The sequence below is a fragment of the Alosa alosa genome, chromosome 21, assembly GCF_017589495.1.
Source record: "Alosa alosa isolate M-15738 ecotype Scorff River chromosome 21, AALO_Geno_1.1, whole genome shotgun sequence".
NCBI lineage: Eukaryota > Metazoa > Chordata > Actinopteri > Clupeiformes > Clupeidae > Alosa > Alosa alosa.
In genome coordinates this window covers 22,931,155-22,951,627 of record NC_063209.1, presented here as the reverse complement: position 1 = coordinate 22,951,627, position 20,473 = coordinate 22,931,155, and the positions used below count along the sequence as shown (strand labels likewise).

At 42.3% G+C, this 20,473-nt stretch overlaps 3 protein-coding genes across 3 annotated transcripts in view; 2 read left to right on the top strand and 1 right to left on the bottom strand.

Moving 5' to 3' along the window:
• Positions 1-2,446: 2,446 nt before the first annotated feature.
• zdhhc15b (zinc finger DHHC-type palmitoyltransferase 15b) lies at positions 2,447-10,461 on the top strand. Its single transcript, XM_048230632.1, has 12 exons — positions 2,447-2,583; positions 2,985-3,011; positions 3,293-3,387; positions 3,655-3,775; positions 4,623-4,692; positions 4,947-4,979; positions 5,118-5,238; positions 5,751-5,883; positions 6,591-6,717; positions 7,595-7,776; positions 8,823-8,896; positions 9,188-10,461. The coding sequence occupies exons 1-11, from the start codon at positions 2,466-2,468 to the stop codon at positions 8,864-8,866; spliced, it is 1,071 nt and encodes a 356-aa protein (XP_048086589.1). The 5' UTR covers positions 2,447-2,465; the 3' UTR covers positions 8,867-8,896; positions 9,188-10,461.
• A 1,625-nt stretch (positions 10,462-12,086) lies between these two features.
• On the bottom strand, positions 12,087-18,812 carry LOC125286001 (uracil phosphoribosyltransferase homolog). The gene is made up of 7 exons (XM_048230630.1): positions 18,426-18,812; positions 18,152-18,194; positions 17,971-18,040; positions 17,804-17,866; positions 16,495-16,656; positions 14,234-14,332; positions 12,087-13,523 (listed from the first exon to the last, which is right to left on the bottom strand). Exons 1-7 carry the CDS (start codon positions 18,683-18,685, stop codon positions 13,417-13,419), a joined length of 804 nt encoding a protein of 267 aa, XP_048086587.1. The 5' UTR covers positions 18,686-18,812; the 3' UTR covers positions 12,087-13,416.
• A 371-nt stretch (positions 18,813-19,183) lies between these two features.
• Positions 19,184-20,473, top strand: part of abcb7 (ATP-binding cassette, sub-family B (MDR/TAP), member 7) — a 43,311-nt gene continuing 42,021 nt past the window's right edge. The window contains exon 1 of the mRNA XM_048230631.1: positions 19,184-19,390. Coding sequence (XP_048086588.1) covers positions 19,196-19,390 — 195 coding nt within the window. The 5' untranslated portion in view covers positions 19,184-19,195. The remainder of the gene's footprint in view (positions 19,391-20,473) is intronic.

Below are 20,473 nucleotides of genomic sequence, written 5' to 3'. Positions count from 1 at the left end.
ACACAAACAGTGAGGCATAAAGACAGTGGTACAAGTGGCTAGTGGACAGACAGTACCAAACATGGAGGGAGTGAAGAGGCAGACAGACTATGCAGAGAAGTCTATCTCTCCTCTTCCCTTAAGTGAGGCATTGAACAGTTCAATGGCCCTGGGGACAAATTACTTTCTCAGTCTGTCAGTTGTGCAAGGCAGTGAGCGAAGTCTCCAGCTGATCAGGCTCTTCTGCTTAACAATAGTGCTGTGGAGTGGGTGACACTCATTGTCCAAGATGTTGATCAGTTTGTTCAGGGTCCTTTTGTCAGATAGTGAAGTGATGCACTCCAGTTCAGCTCCCACTACAGAGCCAGCTTTCCTTACCAGCCTGTCAATTAAGCCCCACATCCTTCTTCCTTGTGCTTCCTCCCCAGCATACTACTGCATAGAAGGGCGCTGGCAACAACAGACTGGTAGAACATCCTGAGGAGCTTACTGCACACATTGAAGGACCGCAGCCTCCTCAGGAAGTACAGCCTGCTCTGCCCTTTCTTGTAGAGTGCATCAGTGTTGGCTGACCAGTCCAGTTTATTGTCCAGGTGGAGACCCAGATACTTGTAGGTGCTAACCACCTCCACATTGACCCCATCAATGTGGACTGATAGCAGAGTGGGCTTAGACCTGCGGAAATCCACCACCATCTCCTTGGTCTTTAAAGTGTTAAGTTGAAGATGATTGAGTTTGCACCATTGCAAAAAGTCCTCCACCAGGCTCCTGTACTCCTCCTCCTGCCCGTTCCTGATACACCCCACAATTGCAGTATCATCAGAAAACTTCTGCATGTGGCATGACTCGGTGTTGTAGCAGAAGTCAGATGTGTACAGGGTGAACAGGACTGGAGAGAGCACAGTTCCCTGTGGCGCTTCGGTGCTGCAGATCACAGTGTCAGAGAGACAGTTCTTCAGTCTGACGAACTGTGGTCGCTCGGTCAGGTAATCTGTAATCCAGGTTACCAGGTGAGCGTCCACACCCATCTGCAAGAGCTTGTCTCCCAATCTGAGGGGCTGGATGGTGTTAAAAGCACTTGAGAAATCAAAGAACATGATTCTCACAGCACTTTTCCCCTTGTCCAGGTGGGAATGTGTCCTGTGTAGAAGATAAGTGATGGCATCGTCCATTCCACTTTCTCCTGGTAAGCAAACTGTAACGGGTCTAGTGCATGGCGTACCTGTGGTCTGAGCATACCTAAGACCAATCGCTCCATTGTCTTCATCACATGTGATGTAAGGCGACAGGTCTGTAGTCATTAAGCTCACTAGGGTGTGGCTTCTTAGGGACAGGGGTGAGACATGTCTTCCACAGTGTTGGAACTTGTGTTGTCCAAGGCGTAGGCTCAAATTGAAGATGTGCTTCAGTGGCTCCCCCAGTTCAGCAGCACAGGCCTTGAGTAGCCTTGGGCACAGTCTGTCAGGCCCAGCTGCTTTATTGCTGCGCAATTTCTGAAGTTGGACTGTCACTTGATCTTTGTAATGGTGAGGGGTGTAAGGGGGAGGGAGGGGGAGGTGCATCTGGGATCTGTGTGTCTGATGGCTGTTGACTGAGGTCGTTGTCACCTCATTGTTAATGATAAGCCATGTGGGGAGGGTGCAAAATCCAGTGATGGTGGGATACGATAGCCTGTGATGATGGAGGTGAGTGTTGCGCTGGTATTGAGGGGGTGTGAGGGTGGGGGCTGGGGGATGGTGGACAGACCACCACCATTGGAGCTGGAGCAGGTCAGTCAAACCTGTTGTAGAAGTGGTTCAACTGGTTCACCCTGTCCAGGTCCCCCTCCACAGAGCTGCTGTTCTTCTTCAGGCCAGTGATAACCTTCATGCAGTCCCATGTCTCCTTTAAGTTGTTTTCCTGCAGCTTCTGTTCCACCTTCTTTCTGTAATCCTCCTTAGCTTCAATCAGCTTGAATTTGAGTTCCCCTTGAACGCGCCTCAGCTCTGCCATGTCCCCCTCTTTGACAATAGGATTAAGCAATACAAGCAGAAAAACTATAAGCCTAAATCTGAAAAATGCAATTTATCTATTTTAACTTGTTTAACATTTATTTTAATGTAAGGCCTAGCCTACAGTATATGTATGGGAGGTAAAAGCTGACCTCCCATATCCTCATCAAAATGTAGGCTAGAGTCATATTGTTCAGATCTTATTAGGCTTAGGTCATTTTTATTTTATAGGCTATTTTACTGCCATTACTTCTACTGTGTCAAACGTCCAACAACTCTCTCTTATCCACCTTGACAGCACAGACTGGACCTCGCTCTGCTCAACCCATTAGTGACGCAGTGACCAATGCGTCGAGTATAATGAACACATTAGTCCTGTAGGCTCCTTTAACAGTCTCAAGTAATCAAATACCGATCTGGTTCAGTTTTTTTTTTTTTTTCCAGTCAGGCGGGTTAGTATGCGTCAGAGAAAATGATTGAGGAGCTAGGCTGAATATGGCTCTATCAAGGGGGCTAAGATGCTGTCAGAGGATATTCTCCTGGATACCTGTCGTAATCATATCGTCTGTGGTGCTATGGTCTTATTACGCATATGTTTTTGAGCTATGTTTTTGTAAGTATTAGAAATACCCGACTTATTTGTGTGCGTGTTGTTTGAATCGGTCTACTTAGTGCTAGCTGATAGAGAGAGGTGTTGCAGACGGGCAATAAGGAAGTGATTTTTATACTCTTTTATACTCTGGGTTTAAGTAAACATTTTCAAAATGAGCTTCGATTTCGATCGGATAACCAGTCCGAAAGACTACGCTGCCTAGTGGATTCATCCAATTAACCTAGGGATAGGATAGGATAGGGATAGCTTTCATCAACCTCAGTATCCTCAATCAATCTGCAACATTATCAGCCACCCTGGCTTGATCGTATTTTGATTCCTCGTTGAATATTTTATTCAGGCACTCATGTTAATGACATGACCCACTAATGCAAGCCTATAACTCTGTTTGTCATCCACAGTTACTCTTAGCAATACGCTGGAAAAGGGTGAGTAGACTGTTCTTTATTATTCAGCTTGTTACAATGCAATTTGTTAAATTGTAGTTTGTTACACGGGAGCTTGCAACAGTTTTTAATAATTATATAATTAATATCTTCTATTTGAATGATCTGTCTTGTTTCTGTAACATGCCAACCCCATTATTCGGCTAGACATGTTTGTTCAGCTGATATGCTATTAAAGGACTGACCGCCTTTGAAAGTGACACTGTGAGAATGTTGATCTTTTGTTTTTTAACTACCGGTAATTGTTTTTTATTTGCATGCAGCGGCATATATTTTAGTATTCCATGTGTGCTTTGTGATGTTCTGTTGGACGTACTGGAAAGCCATCTTCACCCCACCAGCCACTCCCTCTAAGAAGGTAAGAATCAGTAATCATCAGCTAATATTACTTTTACCTCAAGATCAGAAACCTAAGTACATGCAGACGTTTCTTAGTAAACATAATATTCTAGACTCTCTCTGTTCAGGCATATATTTCAGCCTACTTTCATAAGCATTCAGACAGAGGAAAGGCACCCTGTTTGATTATTTGTAAGGATTACGTATTGCTGCTCTATGTAATGGTGGTGTATTACAAGTCTATGACCATTATATTCATACATTTTTCATATATATATTTTTTTAGTTTCATATGTCCTACACAGACAAAGAGCGGTATGAGATGGAGGAAAGACCAGATGCTCAAAAGCAGATCCTTGCAGACATTGCAAAGAGACTCCCCATATTTACTCGAGCACAATCAGGAGGTAAGCTGTGGTGGTCACCTTACGTCCCAAAATGTTGTGATAATCTATTACACTTCATGGGTCCCACCCATTTGATTAGGCTACTGTTAGTTATTGGTTGTGGTTGTGGATTCTGTTGTTGTTGTTGGTGAAGTTGTTTTGCTAGACACTCTTGTGTCTCCGCTAAGGTGGTGGTGGTGGTGGTTGTGGTGGTATGAAGTTATCTTAAGTGATACTTGCGGTTGTCATGACAACGCAACATCTTTGCGCCTCTCTCACACTCTTTTCAACGTCACTCTGGATTGTGGTTCAAAGTTTGGGCTCCAGTGTTCTACACCACTAAGAGACTAAACATTGTGACCAGTAGAACTAGGGGTATTATTATTATTATTATTATTCAGTATTTCTGTTCAGGTCGATACCTGGTAACTATTTATCATCGCCAAACTCATCTGAGCTCAGCTCTGAGTGACTTGTGACTGCAGTTTTTGGAGCCAATTAGCAAAATGGAGTGACCATGAGATGACAGAGGGAAATGGAGAGGGGAAATCTAGCAGAGGAGTTGGGTGACTGTGTGTACAGTATGCAACCCTAACTCAGACATGTAGATGTTTTGGTTGTACTGTCCAATGGTGACTGGCAGTGTTTTTGTCTAAGTGTCTGACAATGTTGGTGGTCTCAACAGTCCGACAGTTCATGTGATACTAAGCAGGGGAGTAGCAGGTGGAGGTGGATTGTGTGATTGAGTAGGGTTGGTGGACACAGAACAGTCTACAGGACTTCCTTGATTGACTGTTGGGGGGGTTTCATATGTGTGTGTGTGTGTGTGTTTATGTTTGTCTAATGTGGTTAATGTGTGTGATCCCAGCTATCAGGTTCTGTGATAGGTGCCAGGTGCTTAAGCCCGACCGCTGTCATCACTGCTCTGTTTGCGAAACGTAAGTAATCCCCCCACCCCACCCCACCACACACACACACTCAAACACACACCAACTACCCATTCTGCCATTATGACCCCCACACTTCTTCACTCTCCACTCCATTGCCTTGTGAAGGACCGCTGAAAGAGGATAGTAGCATGCTAATTAAGGAGGTGTTGTGCAGAAGGAAGTGGATCTGGCTGAAAGGGTATCCCAGATGGGTTCAGGTTTAACTACCAGTGTGACTGATGTATGGCTCCTTCTTTTTCCAGGTGTGTCCTGAAAATGGATCATCACTGCCCGTGGTACGTGTATAAACGCCTCGTTAGCCTGTGTGTGCAATCAGGCATGCATGCGTTGCAGTCAATGTTCGGCTTTTGTGGTTCAGAAAAATTGCCACAGCTTGACTGACACTTGTCCTATTTTTTCTGCTTTTGAATTAGGGTAAACAACTGTGTTGGCTTCTCCAACTACAAGTACTTCCTGTTGTTCCTGTCCTACTCCATGTTCTATTGTGTATTCATCGCGTCAACCGTGTTCCAGTATTTCCTGAAATTTTGGATGGTAAGAGGCAATGTCATCATATGCCTTCCATGTTCCATCCCACCTCAAAATAATCTCTTTGTTGGGATAAATCTGTCTTATAAAGATTTATTTTATTGACTGACCATATTTGAGAATGAAAAATAAATCATACCATTTTTTTTTTTTTTTAAAGTATATTTTTTGGGCTTTTTATACCTTTAATTAGATAGGATAGTGGAGATTGACAGGAAGTGAGTGGGAGAGAGAGTCGGGGTGGGATGCGGAAAGGACCACGGGGCGGGAATTGAACCCGGGTCGCCGGCGTATGGTGCCCCAGCCAGTCGCGCCACTGCTGGGGCCAGGCATAAAGCATAACATTTTAACAATATGAATAGAGGTTATTATGCATCAGATCTGGTTCAGTTCTAGATAGACTCTGTATTCACTGTTTGAAAACTAGCCATCATGGGTTGTAATTTTATGACATTTAGTGAGTTAGAACTGAAAATCAAAAATGTTAATTGTCTTTCTATGTGTATTTTTATGCATAGGGTGAGCTTCCAAACGGACCTGCGAAGTTCCACGTATTGTTCCTTTTATTTGTGTCTGTCATGTTCTTCGTCAGCCTCTTGTTCCTCTTTGGCTACCACTGCTGGCTCGTGGCTAAGAACCGGTCCACTTTAGGTGAGCTGAAACACAACCAGCTCCTACAGTCTGTATTACTTACAGTGCTACCTGGGCTTCCTTAACAGATTTGATAAATGCATTGTATACTCTCTCTCTCTCTATCTCTCTCTCTCTTGGGGTGAATTGCCCTAATGTGGGATATTTTTTGCTTTTCGGACTTCTATAGTAGTCAACACATTAAATCAACATCCAATTTTAATCACAGGACCTACAGCTTTGGCTTTCCCATAGCCTCACTGACATTCATTAGTTTGGGGAAGAGCCATACCCACTGGGGCTTAGGTGTCCCACACTAGGCAGTGTCCCACATTAGGACAATTTAGCATATGTGTGTTTGGTGAGGAGCATGGAGTATTTTTTTTTGCTATTACACCATGATCTTGATGTTACGTAAGGGATAATGTATAGAACGCCTGTCATTATTGGGAAAATAAGTCCCGACAGGGCGAACCGGACCCCGACGCGCCAGCGGAGGGGTCTTGTTCCGCCCTGAAGGGACTTATTTTCCCAATAATGACCGGCATTCTATACATTATCCCGCTTATTGCCAAAACGAAAAAATAAACTCCACGATATGTAAACTTCAGTTATCCTCCTTCGAGAACATATTCACCATGTCTGCTCATATGAAGCCCTCACAGATCTATCCAACACGAGTTCAAATATGTCCCCTTTTCTTGTTTTTGGTCCGTTTCTTTCTCCAGAGGCTTTCTCTGCGCCCATGTTTCAGGGAGGCCCAGACAAACATGGCTTCAACGTGGGCACGCGTCGCAATCTCCAGCAGGTCTTTGGCGAAGACAAACGGCTCTGGTTCATTCCGGTGTTCACAAGGTCAGTGCAGGTTTCCACATCTTGCTGGGCTGCCTTTTTAGTTCAGTTTTGAAATCTGTCGGATTCGTTGCCAAATTCTGCTGATGGATGGCTTCTAATGGGGAGTTGGCTTGATGTATTGTGTGGTTTGGACTCAGGCTCTTGGCCTAGCATCTTGCGTACCATGCACCTCCTCGGGGAGGTGTGTCTGTGTCTGCATGTCTGTGTGTGTGTGTGTGTGTGTGTGTGTGTGTGTGTGTGTGTGTGTGTGTGTGTGTGTGTGTGTGTGTGTTCAGAGGAACATTATTGTTGGCCGCTAACAAAGACCCTCGGACACAAGACAAATTATTCTGGAGCCGATCGGTTTCCTCAGCCTGTCAGTGCTGGGGACTGAAGTGCTCAGATAACCTGCGGAAACACAAGCCTTTCAGGAGGGGGATGTCCTGCAGCTCCCACGCAGTCCGTCTCCTTTGGGTCTCCCAGCCAAAGGGTTAACAAGAGACCATGCTTCAGTGTCACTTTTGAGGGAAGTTTCTTACCTCAGAAGTGTTAGCCTTAATTCATGACAGATTTAAGCAGATGTTCCAGGCTTTTCAATTGATTTTGCCATAGCATGTATAGTTCATAGTGCATAATACAATATGCTAGATTAGATCCCTCCCATATTTCATGAAGTAAGCACAGATTCATATACATAGCCATAGTCAAAGTGCCATAGTTGTAGGTATATGCAGTATCCATGTATCCAGTGTACTGCAGTGTAGTGACTGATGTCCTAAAAGAACTGCAACTGTAGTTTAACAGTAGGACAAAGTTTAGATTGTGTATCTCTTTATGACAGTCCTAAATGCTGTTAAGGTTATGTAAACGTATGTTTTCTTCTGTGTTTGTCTTTCAGTCAGGGCGACGGTCACTATTTCCCCATGCGGAGCCTGAGCTACTCCGAATCCCACAATCCTTTGCTAGCCAATGAGGAGAAGTGGGACGATGAGGAGGACGACGAGGAGGACGATGAGGAGCAGCTTGAGCGACGGGGTAGAGGAGGAGGAGGAGGAGGAGGATCGGATGAAGAGGGCACAGGTGAGTTGAACACGATAGGCGTCCTGGACAGGAACCAGCTCCAAGCCTCCCCAACCTTCTCCCCCCTCCGTCCCTCTGTCCCCAATCCCTCCCCCTCCGCCCCTTCGTTAGCGGAATGAAAGGGCAGTTCGGTTACATGCGGCGCGATCTGAGAGCAATCAGCAGAGATGGCGGAATTGGCGCGGGGCCGGCGGGAGGTGCGCAGCCGCGGCACCAGACAGATAGGGATCATGTGACGACCGGGCGCTCACTGCCCCGTATTATTCTGCCGCACAATGACCTATCTGTTCGACTGGTCCACGGGGCAGGATTCCCCTGCCATGTTTTAATCACATCTAGGAATAATATGCCTACTTGGTCTGAATGGACTGAATACTCTCCTCCCAGTGGAATTAAAAGGGCCCATTTTGAGGTTGACGCCAACGCTATTAATGAAAGTCATTCTCCTTGAGATGTTTTTACAGACACACTGAAGGCATTCAAATTAATTTCAGATGGAGTATCTGTCTGACTAAATCCTATAAATGGCCTTTGCTCTGTATACCAATGGGCAGTTTGTAGCAGAGCACTTAAAAAAGTTTCAATTTATATAAACGTTGTACTCTAATTGTCTACATTAACATAAAAACAATGCTGTTTAAAACTGGACAAATTTCTCCACTTTGAAAAAAAAAAATCACAGCAAACTGAGGTGTTGTATCGATGCTGGAGCATTTCAGTCAAGCTTCATTTCATTCCAAGTGTCACCTCAGGGGGCAGATAAATTAGATGGAACGACTGTGGCCCAGATTTGGGGCTGCTGCTTGCCACATCCCGCCACCATTTTCTCATCCTTTCCACAGTGCGCTGCTGTGTACAATCCCCAGGGAGCCTTGCTCCATTCACTCGACAGCTCTGTCTCTTAACACTCTCACAAGTCAATAACATTTTCTAGCAAAATTGGCTGATTGAATCTCTCTCCTCCAAGTCTGCTGGATGATCTAATTTCAACACATTTAACACGTGCACTTATTTATTTATATATTGAGTTGTTTGTTATATTCCAGATGGTCCAGATGACCCTTCGGTTACCATAGAGATTGATTCATAGCTGCCTCTGCAATCCTACCTACCGTATTTTGTGAGTATGAAGGGAAAGGCTGCTTGTTCCTGCTAACTCTTCTTACCACTTACTATTTATTCTCTTTATTTCTGCATATGGGCTACAAATATAGAAACAGTACTGTCTACACAAATATACAAATAACATACTGACAGTGACATTAAATGTGAATCAGTGTGCTACATTGAGTTATGTTCTGTTTTGTCTAATGAGTCAATGTAAGGGAATTTTGATAGCACTGTTAATTGTTTCAGCAAACATCATGTTTAATTGAATGTCTCTTATTTTTCTTGACCACCTCAAACACAGCTGGACTCTTCGGGTTGGCCTCCTTCACCTGTGAAGAGTCGTAGGAGGTGGGGGACACAGATGGAAGCCCAAGCAATTTACGCGTGGCTCCCGGTCAAACCGCTGCACCCACCGTGGAGCCAAACATGCAAAAGGACTGTTCCAGTTGTGTTCTGTTTTCCTGACATTGTGGCACTCATTTTAATGTAACTCAAGACTCTCTTATCACCCCGATTTAACATGTTCAACATTACACTTATTTTCTGTTGAGTTGGAGGATGTACAGGCATCGTGGTGGACAATCGGATAATCATTGGTCATCTGTGAGGGGCTTATCTGTGCTTGCCTCACTCCCTTGTACCATTTCCCTCTGTCTGTGGGGTGTGTGTGTCTTTATCCTAACTAGACTTGTTTGAAGGGGAATGCCAATATTGCATAACTGTGTGTCATCTCTGATCAAAAATCCCGAGTCAGTTGAGGTCAGTTGCCTTTGTACACAGGCCTGAAGCACATATCAGCCTGCCAGCCTGCTCTGGTGGGGAGAACCTCTCTCTTTCTTTCTTTCTTTCTTTCTTTCTTTCTTTCTCTCTCTCTGGTTGTGTCATGTTCAGATTGTTTAACAGAGGTTGCCTAAGCATGGTACTGACTGCACAGTGTAAAAGACAAACAAATGTGTTTATATGGTGTGTGTAAGCCTAAGTCTTTCAGGGGGATAAAAAGGAATGCACAAATCAGACATCAGCATCCTGCATCACAATTGGATAAGTGCCGCTTGGTGTGGTAATTGCATTGCTTATTTGATTGGTAAATCATTGCTCTGTATTGCAATACCTTAATGGTCAGATTTTTGGAGTAGCCTCTATAATTTCAGCCACGCACATGCAAACTGGAGAGACTGAAAGTGGTCCCTGTATAACGCGACAGTGTGAATGACGCTTGTCCAGCCTTGGCTCTAACTCTTAAAGGTGCAGTCCGTAATTCAGTTTTGCAAAATCTTCCCTTCCGTGCTCCAGATGCATCACTGGCTGAGGCAGTCTATGGCTTGATCAGAGCCATTGTGTGTGTGTTTTCCATTTTCACAGCCAGGACTGTGCGTCTTAACACAAACACTAAGCAGACAATGGATCATGAGGAGCAATTCACTGAATTTGACCTGAATAGTTGAGACTGCAGACTGCACTTTTGACAGACTTACGGCCTCTACACACAGTTGCGTGCGTTGCAGTGCTGGAGACGCATCCCATTCACTTTACATGGGCTCACGTCATCCGCGTCGAACTGAATTGTGGGTCCGTTGCATCACTAAGCCCTCCCGCCGCCGCGTTGAGAAGTTCAGCTGTAGCTGCACCGACAGACGGCACCGGCCAATCAAGCCAATCGACGGCCGGCACCAACCAATAAAATTACGGTTATACTTCAAGTCATTTGCATAGCTACCGTCGGGAACACCCACTGGCATGCGTTGACAGAACGCAACTGTGTGTAGAAGCCGTTAAAGCCACTATACCTGTCTTTAACTTATGGCACCACCATTACATTTTTCATATGTATATTTTGCTTTTTTTTATTCAAACAACAAACTGTATTTGAATATTTTATTACTGTATCATTACTTATGTGTTTCTTTTTCCCCAGGTTGGGAAAAAAAATAATTTAATTATAATATTCTGTTTTTGACTTGTATTAAGTTAGCAAAGTGAGTGTCTTAATATTATTAATCATGTGAAGTCAGTGCATAACATGCCAAGCTCCAAGCTCCAGCTCCCCCAAACCCTGGGAATGTGTCAGCGTTGTTTTTCTTTGTAACCGAAACTGTAAACAAGTGATGTCGTTTCTCACGGACTAACACAGGTCCCAACTGTGGTTTCTGGTTTCTTACCAAATATGTCCTCTGTGCACTGTGTCCATCTCTAAAGAACCATTCCTCTTCTGTTGTACAGCCACTGCATCTTGAGGTCTACATGCACTTTTTTTTAGGGGGGTGATCGTCAGATAATGATCTGTGATTCAGAGTTTCTGTATTGATTAAGTGCCCTGGAGCGGGATCAGTGGGTAGAGCCTGGATGTTCTAATGGCCCTATCCTAGATGCCCTGAGGGAGCTCAGACCAGAAGCTCCTCCATTCTGCTGCGTTTTTTTGGTGGTACCAGAGCAGGTCCCTCTTTGTATTAAGTCTGTTTAATACATTGTGCTGAAGTATGTAATTAATAATATTTAATATAACGCGTATGTACTGTAGTATGTACTTTATTAACATATTATGTTCCCTAGGCACACCTTATGAAGACAAGTACACTGAATTTATCAGAGAACCAAAGGCCACTGACAACATGATACATTTTTTTTAAGAATGAATAACAATAGTCATTTTAGATAGTCACAAGTCCCAACAACAGTCAACAGTAACAGACTATAACAATAGTCATTTTAGAGACCCTGTTGTTAGCCTAGGCTTTTGTGCTGGAGAGAATGAGAGGAAGGATCGTAACACAGCCATCAGCTTTGAAGCAGCATAAGACAGGAAGAAGGTTCCTCTAGATTCATCCTGGTATGAACGGTACAGCCTTACGAGAGTTATTATGTCTACTGTTTACGGACTCTGACATACTGATTATACAGGGGCAGCTGTAATTGGTGAACTGCAAAATTATTTGAAAGTAAATGAACTTGGAATGAGCTGGGCTCCATTGCTAATATCTGGGATGGGTATGAAGTATGTGACATCAATAACAGGTACATTATGTTACTGGATGAAGGGCAGATTAACTCTAGATTATCCTAGATTATTTTATATGTGCGCTTTGGTATCCTTTTACAAGGTGTATGTGTGAAGGGGACCACTGGTTTTTATCATATGCCACTTTATACTGGAGAAGAGATGTTCATGACAGACATGAAGACATGTAATTGTAAATCCAAGGTAATATCTTTATCAACTTTTATTTTCATTATTTTCACATTTAAACATATCATTTGTGTATTCTGACCCCTTTATATTGACAGTACTGTTTGTATGCTTCTGTATTTCCTGTTGGTTTCAACTATTGTGCCGTACTCACATCACAGATACACAAACACGCAAAATCTGTTTCACGTTGCTGCAGCAAAGCAGGCACTAGTTGGGAAAGATCAGTCCATATCAGTCTCCTCTCTCCTCTGAGCTTCACTGGGGAACTTTTAACAACAAACTGCAATTTATAAAAAATAAACCACCATTTGCAATACTCATCCCCCACTCCCAAAAGAAAATTAAACATGGAGACAACATAAGGAGCATACATCAACATGAATTTCAGACATTTTCTGTCATTTCTTTCTGACAAAAGGAAAAGAAATAAAATCATCTCAAACTTCGACTGTCACCTACAAGCTCTTTTGGCACAGTTGGTGGTCCATCTGCAGGAACCCCATTAAAAATGACTGGTAGCTTTTTTCATGTGTCATTGCGTCTTTCTGGACTGACACTCGTTTCTACATACACAAACCTATGTAGCTATGTCAGTTATGAAACACATCCACACACACACACACACACACACACAACAAGCCACAGAATCCAACAATGCGGTCCTTCTGGATAAACAGGCCATTTAATTTGCCTACCCAAAGTAATGGAGATTTAATCTTGCATTAAAAGTGTCCTTTTGTCTAGAAAGAAAATTAGGCTGGCCACGTGCTTTGCATTATGGTGACTGTTACACACAGATATGGCCAAGTACGTTTGAAATGGACAAAAAAGAAAAGCTAACAATCCCTTCATACAGAATAATAACCAATAAATAAAACAGCAATATCTACTTGATCCACAACCCACTCCAAAACCGTATTTTTCCTACAAATCAGGCTTTGAAGAGACAGTTCCAATTTTTGCTTTTGTATATGGTCAATCAAAAATAGTGTTTTAAGCTTTGTCCTGCTGGGTATTCTTCAAAACAGGATTCAAGTTTTATAGATAACTGCCGAGAGTAAAAACCCATTATCTGGTAAACTCAGAAATCATGACTACACAGCCCAGCACCAGAGTACCCTCCGCTCGAGGCATACTAGTTTAGGATCAAGTTTGAGTTTGGGACTGGGCCAAAACCAGTGGGAAATGTACCCATGAAATGTTTTTGAGATGTATGACATGTATGGAGATGCATGCTCCTCGAAGAGAGACGACCAAAACACACACACACACCCACACACACACGCACAGGTTTCTTGCTTGAGCTTTTGAGGTGGTGGTGGTGGTGGTGGTGGTGGTGGGATTTAGTCTGTACCAAAGTATCTCTGCCCAAAATGGGTGGGTGCAACAGGGTGCACCTCTGTAGTGAGTATGGTGATGTCTGGGAACTCCTGAATGATAGACTTAGCCCCTGTGGAGAACAAAGTCCATGTACTCATTACACTGAGATTATACTTGAAGAAAAATGAAGAAGAGCACAACATATTGGGCGGTGGTAGCGTAGTGGTTAAGGAGCTGGGCTAGCATGTCTGATTAAATCTGTAAAGTTGTGGGTTCAATTCCCAGCTGCCACCGTGCCCTTGAGCAAGGCACTTAACCCCAAGTTGCTCTGGGGACAATGTAGTCCCTTGTAATATAATTGACATACAGTATGGAGGCAATTGACATCACTTAGGAGGAAAAGTGTCTGCTAAATGAATGAATAAATGTAAATATTGAATTTAATAACACTGCATGCGTGGATGAAAAGCTTATAGAACAGCTCACTCCTCTTTATGTTTGAAAAAAGCCAATCACATGTATTTGATACTAACACAGCCACATATAAATAAATGTATGTATTGCACTACCAACAAAGCTGGAAAGCTATTAATTCTACTTTATAATAGTAACATCTTAGTCTAAGGCATTAACCCTACTATTACAAATGTAGTAATTGCATTACAGTTCAAGTCAAATGTCTTCATTAATCACCATATTTATTTGACTTCTAGGGGGAAGTTAGCTAAGGAGCAGCTACTGTTGCTTAAAGCACCGTTCCTCCGACGAGGCATTCACAGCCTGTGATGTGATGTGTGTTAATTAATTTAACATTGTGTAATTAACACAGGCAGAGCTTACCATGAGGAGTGGAGAAGAGGCTGAGGAGGATGATGTGTCTGGGCAGGACACTGTGCTCAATCAAGACCCTCACGGCTTCGATCACTGTATTTCCGGTGCCTACACACCACACACACACACACACACACACACACACACACATAACCGGATTCAGGATCCTGATAACTGAACAACAATAGTACTAGTATAGGTCTGCTTGCAAACAGTACTATACAGATTTGTATACGTGATTTCAGGTAACTAGCTAGAATGAATGCATGAATTAATGAATGAATAAATGAATGGTTCAACGGTGCATCAATGGCATAGCAAAATTATGTGTCATATAGTTTACTTTCTATAACTGCTATAACAGCTGAATATGGGAAAATCACAGTCCATGTCTGACAAGTGAGTACTTAATTACACATTCACATAAATAAACACTCCATGGTACATCCCAGCTGTCTACTACCACCTGACTCATAATCACCGTTTGTCGAAGGAACAAAGTCATCAGGGTTAATCACACAAGCAGCAAGACATGGATGGTAGTGCTACAACCTCATGACCCTGCCTGAGATACTCTAATGGGTTCTCTCCACGCCTGTGTCCCTGTCTGTGTGTGTGTGTGTGTGTGTGTGTGTGTGTGTGTGTGTGTGTGTGTAGCCACGGAGTGCTGGGTTGCAGAGTTGCCAGATCAAGGGAGAGAAAAAAACAACCAGGACTATGAAAACAAGCCCAAAAGAATTGACTCTGGAAGAAAGAAGTGGCTCTTAAAGCATTCCGCTTTGATGAGAGTGGTGTTCCAGCTCTTTTAAGAAGATCTGAATGCTGTGCACATACTTCATACTTAACTTACAGAAAACTGCACACTGTAGACCTACAGTATGTTATTGTCTGCCACTTGGTTAAGCTAAATATTTGAATACACTTAACACAAATATTAAGCTAAATATTTGAATACACTTTTTTCTCCCAACTGTTTATATCTCTCTATTTTGCTCACTCTGTCTCTTAAATTGAACCAGCAGAAAAAAAATATCCGAAATTAATGGATCCTTTTGCGCACGTCTTGATTTATGACGATTAGGAGGGAGGGGGAAAGGGTTCGGTGTCCTAAAAAAAGGTCAAACTGTGCTGTTTTGGTGGTTTATTAGACAGGTGTGGTGGAGACACATAAGACACGGAGCATGCCCAAATAAGCAACGACGCTTTAGAAACAATCCCCCAAAAAAAAAAATAACGCAATTCGCAACTTTCCAATTTTTTTGTAATCAACTTTAGATAAAAATGGACTTGGCAACGCTGCCGGGTTGTTGTTTGGGCTTGATCGCCGGGGAGCAGTTACAATTTTTTTTTTGCATACTGCGGGAGTAAAGCATGGCCATTACAGCACTATTTCGGGAGGCTCTCATTATGCTATTCAGCAGTCTCTGGCTATCCAGTGGGCTCTGTGTAATTTTCCCGCCGTGGCCTATAATTATCCACCGTGCCTCAGCGCCTGGCGAAGGGGGACTAGGTGAAGAGGGGGTTGGGGGGCAAAGGTCAACAGAAGCTGAGGAGAAAAGGTAGGGACGCTCTTAAAAACCTCAGTGAGCCTCGCAGGATGTTGTGAGGTAATTATATATATACTGTATATATATATATATATATATATATATATATATATATATATATATATATATATATATATATATATATATATATATATATGTGTGTGTGTGTGTGTGTGTGTGTGTGTATTAGAAATATTAACAGTGTGTTAGTGCCATGTTCTGTGGCTGGTGAAAAGGGTTGGGGGTTATTGAGTGCCAAAGATTGCTTTTAATCATTCCTGTTCACTGAGATGTGTCTAACTGTCATTCTACATAACAGTGGGCAGCAACTAATAATGACCTTTTAACAATGAAAAGAGAAATGTGGATGACAGTAGATTTTAGTCTTTGCTTTGTTTTCATTTGAATTGTTTTACATGATGATTTATACGTAATGACCAAATAGGCTTTAGACTCTCTTGATGTTACTGTAAGTCTGTACTTGGGTTGAGCAGATAGCAGGCGGTATTTGAAATACATGGTTCAGTTGCAAACGGGAGTGAATTAACTCAGAGTAAACCAAACAGAAGAGCCACATTGCTTTCTTCTCCTAGGAGAATAAAAGGCATGTCTATTAGAAGATTGATCTCTTACTCTGCGTTCATTTACCCATGTTTGTCACCAATCCACATACTTTTGAATATCCATCCATCCCCGCCTCCCATCCCCAGCCCCCGTACTCACTCAGGATAGGGTACATGAGCAGGACTTTGCGTCTGTAGATGTCGGGTGGGAACTTGGCGTAGTATACTTTGGCCTTCTGTGTCTCCTCATCACTCTGGATCAGGATCTTCCCGATGCGGATGGAGCGGCAGCAATCCCTCAGGCCCTGCTCCATGGCCTCCCCTGTACAGGCACCAAACCACATGTTAGCATAGACAGGCAAACACACAAGTCACAAATAAAATGCATTACAAAACATAAACGAATCACATACATATGAACATCAATGTTTATTCATACACCAATGTGATTCCATTGGCTTGTCAACAGAAAATGAATGAATACATCTGACATAATATATACCATGTGCTTCTATGCCCTTTACTGATTTAGACAACCCTATATACCTGTAATCAGAGATATGACCAATGTGGGCTTTCACTACAAATTTCACCTGGAATCTGACCCCACATTTTTCTCAAGGAATATGGTCTGAGTTACTGAGCTTTAAAAATATGTCTCTAGTGGATTTCTATAAATAGAACAGAGAGAAAGATTTAAAACCATCAACATGATGAATAGAAAGCATATTATCAGAGCATTTATGGTGTCTTATCAGTGACATGAAGACATAGCATACATTCCTTATGATACAGAATTTGCTGAGGTATTCATCCCGTTGTCTCAGACAGATGGTAGTAACTTCTGACCTTACGACTTATGTCAAACACACCTTTACATAATCATTTGCTTTCTAGCAGGAGGGCTACAGTGGCTGCATCACACCACCTGGAGGTTGCTGTAAGGAGTGGTCAGCTAGGCTGAGGTTTAAAATTATGTATTTTATGTCTTGACTAAGTTGGAACATCTCATAAGAGTGAGAAAACGTTACTGGAGTCATAATCATTATATGGGTGGGGGTTATTGTACTGGGGAGCCAATGGTGTTCTGTTACCATTGATGTGCATTGTAGCATTTATAACTACCTCAATGGTTACTCTTTACTTGACAGTATCGACATAAGAGTGACATGACACTGTCATGAACGTGTCATAAACAAGTCATAAACGTTTATAACATAACGCTTCTCTCATTACTTTTCATTCAGTTTTTGTGAAGTTAGGGTTAATTATTCTGATTCATTTGATTTAGTCTATTCATATTATTTATATTTATTATATTTATGCTATGTGGCTTTACTTTAAACTGTACATTTCAATGTTAAAGAAATGTCTGTTTATGTCATAAGTGGCTTTTGACACAAAAGTGTCTGCTAAGAACCATACAATTCAACATCCTTGATTACTGATGTCATAATTATGTAACTTACCGCTCCTCATTATGCTAACTCCACAGTTGCCTCTCTCAAATTTCACTCCCTCATACTTGTGCCCTAAATGAGATAGAAACAACAGCAAATGTTGAGAAGACTCAAGCACTCAAGGCAAACATCAAATGGGTAAATATTCTGGGTCAGATATCTGAGACTAGCCATACCCGTTGGTGTGGTTACTGAGCACTCTGTGTAGGGGAGTTGATTGAGTCCTTCTTCGACCACAAGTCGAATCTACACAGCATCATCAGAAGTCGACCATTAATAACCAGGTGAGGATAAACATTAAGCGACAGATAACACCATTCATAATCGCCTGTGTGTACAGTGTGACTTATAACTTACCAAGCGGTCAGCGCAAAACACAAAGTCTCCTCTGCTGGTTGATCTGGGCGGTAAAGAAACAAAGATGAGAAAGCTAATTCATAACCTGATATCAAACATCCATGAAGTCTTCAAGCTGACGCTTTCAGAGTTAATGTCAAACATCCATGAAGTTTTCAGAGCGTGCACTGCACATACACCCAAAGATCTTGTAACAGCTCTATCTACATGCACCAGTTACCATTTTACTCTAGCTAGCATGAGCTAGCTAGCTTGCTAATGCTTAATAACTCACTTGTCTCTTATGATGGTCTGCAGTTCCCGAATTTGGTCATTCAAAGGTAGAAGTTTCAACTGCGGTCCAAGCTGTATCTGCAGGTCTTCATTAACTTCACCACCGTTAAGTTTTGTATCTACCTCGTTGTCTGTATGCGCGCCTAATGAAATGTTATTCGCATTAACGTTAACGCTACCATTGTTAGCAAACCTCACCTGCTTCATGACAGCGTGATCTGAATTACTACTACTACTAATCTGTTGGTTATGACAAGGCATATTTATTTTTGTAATCCCACTGCAAGGAATATTAGCAAACAAACGAGTAATTAGGTCAGCTACCAGACAACAACGAACAACGTGCTCAATCGGCCATTGCCATTACGTACTGTCAAACTTTTCCCCAGAATAACAAACGTCACATCCGCGCTCTCTCTCTCTCTCTCTCTCTCTCTCTCTCTCACACACACACACACACACAAACACACTTTTTTAATGCTTGCAGTGGTAACAACATCACTCAAAACTGTTCTTCATCGGGGCATGATTTGGAGTCGAGTTATGCCACGTAGAAGAACATACAGCATACATTTGAACATTTGATGGATAGCGGCCTAGTAGAAATTTGTGTCGTGTCATACAAATCATCATTGTTATTATTATCATCATTATTGTTATTATTATTATTATTAGTAGTAGTAGTGTAGGTAGTATTTGTATTCGTATTAGCATTATTGTCAATCATAAACCATAAACGAGGGTTTATCGGGGTTTACTCTCTGCCTGGAAATGACGAAAGACTTCCGTGTACAACCCTCGTTCCTTCTGAACAACATGGCGCCACTGTTGGCACCGCTAAAATGTGGGTTCCACTTTCGAAGACGCAAACTAGCCTTGTTACTTCAACAGACGAGCTCATATCATGTTTGGAGTTGCAATGAGAAGAGAAGTGCCACTCACCGTAAACCACAGAACACCCATCAGGTGAATGACTTATTCAGGGCGACGCAAGTCATAGGCTACAAGGGCAGAAGCATTGGTCAGTGAAAGTTAGCACCTAAACCTCAATGATAGCAGCTACAGTTAGCTGTCTAGCTAATGGTATGAGTCAGGTGAATAACTGTTTCCAACAATATGGGAATTAACTGATAAATCTGAGGGCAACAGACAATACTGCTGACAGACTCTTGGTTTATTGTTTCTTGTAGCTAAGACTAGCTATCTGGCTATGGCTAACGTTCAGTAAAATGGTAAGCTGTTGAATAAGTTTGTGGTCAAAAGTTCGAGTAGAAGTCTTGTCTGAGGCGCTGTTAACGTGACCTTTACTATGTGTAACGTTTTCTTGTTGTTTAAATGTATTTCCCTGCACCATGCCCAATAACCAACAGGAGGTTGGTTCACGTGAGGTTATGGCAGAAATTAAGATGCGATTAACATGCGCGCTATTTCATAACTCCGCAGTTGGTTGACGTATCCAACTTCTAATGATTGAAACTCAAAGGAGATATCATGTAACAATTTAGTTTATTTGGCTAGATGCAGTGTAGGCTTTGACATTAGCTTTAAGAAGTTGCCTTTGTTAATTGGGTACGTGTTCCATCACATGATGCTGACTACATGCTTGTCAGCTCCAACAACTTGTGCTAGTTAGATAAGGAACACGGCACCCAGTTAACCCACCCATGGGCCTTCTCATGTTTTTAACACGTGATCATGCACGTCAGGAGCTATCTGTTGGAAATGACCTAAGCATATTTGTTGTAGAGATGGCAGTATTATTGGCAAAGCTTTGTTCTTTGTGATTTAGCATAGTGAATTTTTCCAAATAATCAGAAGACATGTTGGTCGCTGAACATAACTGACAAACCAGACCAATGAATTATTATTGTTGTTAATCATTATAAACAATGAATGAGTTACTTTGCATTACTTTAGGTACTGCTCATTTCAGCCTCATTTACCTTTTTCAGTTTTCTAGTTTTTAGTGTTTATCCAAACAGGAGTTACAAGTAATTGAAGTTTTTGTATTGAGGCCAACAGTTAGAAAAGTGTTAACTTCTCCATTTC